The sequence below is a fragment of the Gnatocerus cornutus genome, chromosome 1 (assembly GCF_029298725.1).
Source record: "Gnatocerus cornutus isolate USDA-ARS CGAHR chromosome 1, icGnaCorn1.1, whole genome shotgun sequence".
Classification (NCBI taxonomy): domain Eukaryota; kingdom Metazoa; phylum Arthropoda; class Insecta; order Coleoptera; family Tenebrionidae; genus Gnatocerus; species Gnatocerus cornutus.
The window spans coordinates 9,723,427-9,731,401 of record NC_142233.1 but is presented as its reverse complement, the minus strand read 5'-3'; the positions used below and the strand labels follow the sequence as shown (position 1 = coordinate 9,731,401).

The 7,975-nt window shown below is 32.6% G+C and overlaps 1 protein-coding gene across 1 annotated transcript; it reads left to right on the top strand.

The window, feature by feature from the left end:
- The first annotated feature begins 224 nt into the window (after positions 1-224).
- On the top strand, positions 225-1,881 carry LOC148180239 (uncharacterized). The gene is made up of 3 exons (XM_088035174.1): positions 225-931; positions 983-1,223; positions 1,855-1,881. The coding sequence occupies exons 1-3, from the start codon at positions 225-227 to the stop codon at positions 1,879-1,881; spliced, it is 975 nt and encodes a 324-aa protein (XP_087891300.1).
- The last annotated feature ends 6,094 nt before the right edge of the window (positions 1,882-7,975 follow it).

Genomic DNA, 7,975 nt, shown 5'->3' with positions numbered 1-7,975 from the left:
AAATTAATTTTCTCGAGTGCACTTCGTGCACTCGAGAAAATTAGGAGGCAATTTGGCATGCACGAGGGGGTATTTTGGCAGACTATTTCCTGAGAAAAATTTCATCGATACTCTAAACAATTTTTTGGTTTAAAAATTGGTTTCTTTTAAATTTTTAAACGATTCTTGACTGTAATCACATTTTCATTGTTGTGACAACAATTTTGTGAAAAAATAATTTCAAGATGAGTTTGCGTTTTGGGCAGAATACAGAACAAATAATAAACGCTGTAGTGGACAAGTTAACTCCACAGAACACAAAAAAGTCAAGAGATTCTGCATGGAGACAGTTTGAACAATTTTGTGATGAAAGAAAATACACCATCGAACAGGAAACTTCTATGTCGCAACTGGCGCTAATTCTTAAAGACTTCGCTTTCAATATGAGGCGCACTAATGGAGAAGAATATAAAGAGGGTGTTGTGAAGACAATTTGGAATACAATAGCAAAACTGTTGCAACAAAAATATTATAATGAGTTTAACATTGTTTTTGATCCATTTAAAGACGTCACGTTTGAGTGTGCTCGAACTGCAAGAGATGCAAAGAGGAAAGAGTTGCAAAAGAATCCCGAAAAAAGAAAAATGAGTGCATCTAGCTTATCAGAACAAGAAATTGATCAAATGTGTACTATTTGGGACGAGACAACTCCGAATGGGCTGCAACGCAAATTTTTCCACATTGCCTCGTACGAACTAGCATGGAGAGGAGGAGAAGCATGCAACTGTCTTTTGAGTTACTTTGAAGAAGAATTTGACGACCGCGGAAATCCAACAGGTCGAATAGCGTATAACCCCGTATTTTCTAAAACAGCGCAAGGAGGGAGTCACAGATTGACAGAAACGAGATGGTTAGTGCAAAACACCACCGACCCGAGCAAATGTCCAATCAGGTATTTAAAATAGTGCACGATAACAAAAGACTTATCATTCTAATTTTTCAGGCTTTTCAAATTATTAAAAGAAAAGAGAGGACCGCACATTACAGTCGAACGTCTCTTCTTAACCATAAATCCGTCGTGGAAAAAAGAAACTTCAAAAGGTTTTTTTAAAAACTGCCCTGTAGGACGAAATGAGATTTCAAAGTGGACAAGGCAAGCAGCAGAAGCTATAGGAATTGACACGAAAAGAGTAAAAGTATCAAATCACTCCAACCGTGCCGCAGCAATTATCCAACTTGCGAAGGTTGGTGTTTCAGAAAATTTAATTATGAAGGTTACAGGACACTCAAATCAAGCTTCGATAAAGAGTTACCTTCAAGTAAATAGTGAACATCACGAGGAAATCGTTAAAAAAATGCGAAATGATAACAGCGAAATAACAGGAATTGATGCAACCAGCAATGAAAACACATCGGTTCCAACATCAAAGAAAGTTTTATATTCAACCTGTGTTTTTAACAATTGTTCATTCTCTTAAAAGAAATAAAAATTTAAATTTAGTCTTTTTATTCATAAATGTCGGATCTGATAATATGCACTAATGCAAATTATCGATAATTGCACTAGTGCAGTATTATCGCTAAAACTTGATCGTGATTGGTTGAAAATAAAACATTGCAGCTTTCTAATTGGCTTAAATTTTTCGAAGGAAATAGTCACTGAAAATTTCACTAGTGAAAATTTCCAAGAAAAGTTTGCTGTGATTGGTTTATTTGAAAAAAATAAATGTCTCTTATTGGTCGAATCTATGTATGGTGAGTTAAGTTCTCAAAAAAAATACAGCGGTATGTTTTTTCTCGGTTCGAATTAAAATTTCAAAATGACATCTGTGATATTTTAAATGATTAATATTAAACTTTTAATTTTTTTTGTAGATTCAGTTGCAACATTTCATGTTGTAAATTTATGGATTATGTTCTTTGTTCTTATAGCACTTGGGGTAAACCGATCACTTAGGTACTGGGTAAAACGATCCCGAGATCATTTTACCTCTAATATGAATAATTGTATAATATTTGACAAAAGAGAGTGATAAAAAAGCAAGAGAAAGAATCTTTTCAGAATGAATTTTTGTTGTTCAAAAGAAAAAGATTGGATTAGATGCAGTGTGCGCCAAAAATAGGCTCATGATCAATGTGCAAGAGTACACGAAGAAAAAAGTAAATTCACTTGCAATTTCTATTTGGCAAAATTAAAAACTTCTAAAATCAAAAGAACGTTTTCACAAAAAAAAATGTAATTCGTTTAATGATTATTTATGTCTTCAATAAAAGTCTGTTTTGTTGATACTTCTTGTTATTTAAGTTTATTTTGTTTTTACCTCAATGCTTACATACAGGGTGTACCCGAATAAAGTGCAAAGATTTTAACCCCAATATAAGACCTAGCAGTTCAGTGACATGAAGGCAAAACTTCGCGTTCCGAAACGTCACCGTTTCCGAGAAAAAAATGATTAAAGTTTTATGCAGAAAAAGCAGGGCGCAGTGGCATTTAGATCCTATGTCAAGTTCAGTCCAGGCCATCGACAAGTTGGGAATAAAAACGTTAATAAATAAGTGGGAAAAAATGTCTTTATCGGAGTTCCAGTCAGTTGAAAAATGATCGTGGTAGAGAAATGTGGGTTTTACAGTGTCAAATGGTTCTAATGTGGATTATTTTGAGTTAAATTTTTTTATTCTTTGCCAGTGGTTTCTTCAAAAGTGTTGTGCTGGGGCCAAAGTTTTAAAAAGTGTTTTCTTTACGAATGAAACTAAATGGAATTGTCCAATGGAAAGCATTTGATCAATTTTCGTAATAGCTTCAAGTATCTTTTTCATTATTTGGTCTCAAAATAAAATTTCAGTTTGATCCACAAAACAAATCAGGAAGTCACCTTACAAACCAATCGAAAAAAAGATTGGCCCTTTTGAGGGCCTAATTTATTTTAAACAAATTAATTTTTCGCAATAGCCACCTTTGAAAATGATATGTTTTTAAAACCAGTAATTAAGTGAAAGTTAAACAAGTAGGGGAGACCGGTGTCAATTGTAACAAAATTTTAAATATTTGTTTATAATAAGCTTATTTAACTATTTAAAATTTTGAATTCATTGCAGGCGAAAACTGAAAAACTTGACAGACATAATTCTGAAGTCTAAACTTCCAATAACTTTTCAGTTATAAAACCAGGACACTTCTTAGAAGACCATGTCAAGTGTTATAATCGACACCCAACTGGTGTCAATTGTAACAAGATCAGTGTTAACTGCATTGCATTTATTAGGATTTTACTACATCGTGACTAGGGTCTTACATCATCATTTCATTGCTTTTGTGGGGACGCAGACCGAAGTCCTTCAGTTGACAATAACAACACACATATTTAATTTAATTAAAAAAAAAACAAATAACTAGGTTTTTAATCAATTCATATGACAATGAGGTTTGATTTGCATTTCAGTTTGGTTAGGCCATCATCTTACGTCTATAATTATTGTTATTCTACTTTCTACAAATAGGTTTTATTTAATGTGATTGATCTTAGCCCAAACACAAATCAACAAGAAATCAAAGAAGAGACAATACAAAAATGATCCTTAGCTTGCAATATCTCCTTCTTGGTTATTTTAATGTGACACTGTTTATTTACTTTTTACTCGTTTTTTCGACATTTTTATCTCTATAACACACATGGCATGTACAAAGCATGCGTGCACACTGCATAATAATAAGCTAGATATTGTATCTAAACTTTATTTCTGAACAATGTTTAAAATTTCAAAAAGATGCCGTTGTAATAGCCTTTGTTTCAATTGACACCTGTAACAATTGACACCGGTTCCCCTACCTATAATAGATAAGAGCGAGCCTAAACGTTTTTTGTTCGAACAGTTTTTGTAGTCTTTGGGAAACAGTTGTTGAATTCATAGTCCGGTCAAATTGGACATTCAGTGCTACATAAATTCGCAACAAGCTGAATATTGGTACAATTGTTCAAAATACAATTATAAACAAACCCTGAAAGTTCCCCATCATTCCCGTGTATGGATTTTTTTTATTTAAGGTCAAAGGTCAACAAAATGAGTTTTTCGCGATTTTTAGCAAAACGGTAAGTTTTATCATAAAAATACTTCAAACTAAAATTGTAGATCATAAAATTATCTATAAAAAATATATCAATACTTTTTTTCCTACAAGTCACCGTTTCAGAGATATAGCGATTCAAACAGTTGTAACAGCCACCTATGAGATAGTGTACTTTGCGCGTTTTTTTTAACGTGGTTTCCCCAGTAGGCGTACTCCACAAGTCAGTAACGATCCTGTTTAATTGAAACTATTGTAAATAATGGATATTAGCAAAAAAAAGCGATGTTGATAAAAAAAAGTTGAGACATTTATTCATCTAGTAATTTTCGAATTCTGCTTCTCGATTTTCTTCTTGTTCTTCTTCTGCTTCATTCTCCTTTTTGGGTGCAAGTAAATTCAGCCAATAACGATGTATCGCAAGTCAGCTCGTTGAAGTCGAATGAATCATCAATTGTTGATGATTCAACATTAGAGCTTGACTTGCCTTGGCAACTTGTACACGCCAGAGAACAGAACAGTCCCACTTTTTTGCAACCACATTTAGCGCTGCATCCCTTTTTGCAGTTGCAAAAAATTGCGTTTAGTAATTTTTCCGGCGGAGGTGGAAGCAAAGTTGGAACTGGTTCCAATTCATTGTTTACTAACTTCCAACCCCAGTCTGTTGGGTCTTTCTGAAAACCAAGCCACACTTGAACTTGGTACCCGAAGAAGATGTTGGTGAGCAGCAGCCGAGGTTGGAGGAAGACAAGCTTTTCACTATAGCGCAGTGCTTCAAACTAAACTCACAGTATTTTATTCAATAAATGAAGGGACTGGGTTTCATTTTATACCTGATATTTTATATTTGAAGTGCAAGTTACAATGATCGATAAAAAATATTTTAACCTATACTATATAATATTACAACTCTAGAGATGAATATACGTGGCGTACTCAAACATGTTATGAAGATTACAACTGTTACAACTTTTTGAATTGCTATATCTCTGAAACGGTGGCTTGTAGAAAAAAAAATGTTAATATATTTTTTATAGATAATTTTATGATCTACAATTTTAGTTTTGAGTATTTTTATGATAAAACTTACCGTTTTGCTGAAAATCTCGAAAAACTCATTTTTTGACCTTTGACCTTGAATAAAAAAAATTCCATACACGGGAATGATGGAGAACTTTCAGGGTTTGTTTATAATTGTATTTTGCTTGTTGCGAATTTATGTAACTTCACCCTAGCTTTTTGGTCTAATTTGACCGGACTATCAGTGCCATAAGTGTCAAATAACGGATAATCCAAGGGGGTTTTGCCCCATTCGAATTTCGTTTTACTTTTTGCAGAATCATAATCTACAGAGGTGTCTCATATTGAGGTTTAAATCTTTGCACTTTATTAGGGTATACCATGTATATTTACTGTTTCCACTAACTTTTGCTTAACTTATAAAACTTTTTGAACATAACACAGGAATCATTTTACCTGGTGAAATGATGCTTTTGGAGTCTTGCACTTAACTATTATTAATGAAAATGGTGCAAAATTGTGGATACATTTTTAAGCGGACTTGTAGTAAATTAGTTATACCAAGCTCCTGCATAAGTGGTAGCTTTATTAATATAAAAGTTTCGTAGCTATGGTGCTAAAAGACCTTAGAAGGATCATTATACCCCGGTCTCCCCCACATATACTATCATTAAGTTTCTGGAAAGTTTCGCATTTTGAGAATGTGCAAGAATTTTTTTTACAGTTTTCACGTAACATTAAAATGCAGATTATTTTGGATGTTGAGTTTTTCGCCTGGTGAAACGACACGGTGTGACGGCGACACATTGTGCAGCGTTCAAAGAATAAACGGTTGACCAGAGGAGACAAGACAGTAATCAGAGGCTCGGGCCTACCCACTCGCAACTGTGCAGAATCAAAATCTTTGTTCTTTCTTCTTTTTTGCTTTTTAAAACCGAAGCTGGATAAGAATAATAGTATACATAGAAAGAGCTGCTATCATCTACAATAAATTTGTTGTGATATTGTAGAAAATATATTTTTAATGTACCACCATATGAGCAAAACTCCAATCCACATTGAAAAACCCCATCGGTGTGAACTCAAGCGTGCTGTTATAAAATCTTAATGACACCAACTGAAGACATCTCTGATCCACTTTAGTTGTTTTCTGAAGACTGTGTTTGTTCCAAATTTCATGTATGAAAATCACTGACTCCTCAGATAGTTGTTTTACGCAACTAAATGTTCTAATTAATATGAGAAACCAGCAGAATTGTGAAATGAGAAACGAAACATTACACACGAAAGGTACAACATTAAAGTGGCTGTTTCTAATACACACGTATAGGGTAAAATAGATTGTTTCAATGCTAGCAATAAAGAACAATATTAAGGAAACTATTAAAGTAAGTTCAAAGTGATTGAAGATTTTTAAAGACAACTGAACTAAGACGCAATAACAATGTGATAATTCTTCAATTCGATTGAATATCAAACCACTTTTATCGTATTCAAAATGTCTAATATTTACCTTAGTTGCAAGAAAGATTTCTAAAAAATTGCCACGAGTATGTCGTTGCAACTGTTCGCTAATGGTTTGAAACTTGTAAGAAACATAATCAAAGATGTCACTTAGAAAAAACAACTCGAAACAATAAACCACAACTGGAGCAAAATAAATATAAAATATTAAATGAACTGAATTTCCTGAAAATGAAGCAACGGAAATACTAGTTAACAATGTTAAAACTACAAAAAATTTATAAATATTCAAAGATTTACGTTTCATTGGTTTGGAAAAATTAGCAGCCACATTTGTAAGTTGATAAAGTTGAAGTTTTAAATCATTGCTTCTTTTGTAAAAGACAACAACAAAAAACAATAAAGATATTATGTTTAAAACATCGGTTATAAAATCTAAAACGTTGAGTACCTCTGCGGGGTTGGTATATTCTTCCAAATGATACCACACACAAATATACAGAACGTATAAATAATATGGAAGGCAATATAGACGATAAACAATATTAGGTACGTTACGAGAATTAAAAACGGAAAACTGGACAATTCCCAATATTTTGTAAATAAATTTAAAACATGTTGGTGTGGTTTCTAATATATTCATTTTAAAGTGAAGAGAAATACTAAATACATGTCATACTAATTGATAGCTTTTATTATTATTAGATAGGTGTTTGGGGAAAAATAAAATTGAATTGAAATGAACGAAGTTTTGTTAATTAGTTGTTTTGGTAATCATAATTACAAATCGAACCAATTTACATTTTACTCTCTTACTAAATTATACCATAATTAAAATGATTAGAAAAACTTATAAGTAAATTACAATAGCTATTTTTGCAAGAATTAGCGAAATGATACTGTATATAGCTAGATAATATATCTATCAACACCATTTTTAATTTGACTCTACAGAGTGTCCTAGAACTTGCGCCTCAAAGAGAAAGGGCTTATGGAAGCAACAATTCTGAACCAAAATTCTAAAACCATAATTTTTTAACTCAAAAAATAACCGAGACTATTCCATGCTTATAAGTTAACATCCAATCAGATCTGAGATCTACCGTGGTACTATTATTATTATTATTATATTATTATTATATTATCGCGGCAAGCCTTAGCACGGTGCTGGTGTTGTCAACCATGGTTACATAAGCAAATTAATTTTTTGACGTTTAAAAATGAGTCGGTTTGCTAATAATTCCGCTGACGAATTTATTATTATTATTACTACTGTATGCATGGAATAGTCGTGCAAAATACAATTCGTAGGATGAATATTCTGTGACAATTTAGACTTTTATTAGCAAACTCAATTTATGTTGCTCTTAGAAAATACCACTCGTTGCTACGCAAAAGGAAAAAATTCAAATTATAGAGTGTTGGCGGGAAAAAAGTTTTCGATTTTAC

Coding starts and splice junctions, on each gene's coding strand:
- LOC148180239 (XM_088035174.1), top strand. CDS start 225: ATGAGTTTGCGTTTTGGGCAGAATACAGAACAAATAATAAACGCTGTA. Junction 932..982: donor CCGAGCAAATGTCCAATCAG/GTATTTAAAATA, acceptor CTAATTTTTCAG/GCTTTTCAAATTATTAAAAG. Junction 1,224..1,854: donor CAATTATCCAACTTGCGAAG/GTTGGTGTTTCA, acceptor TTTTTTTTGTAG/ATTCAGTTGCAACATTTCAT.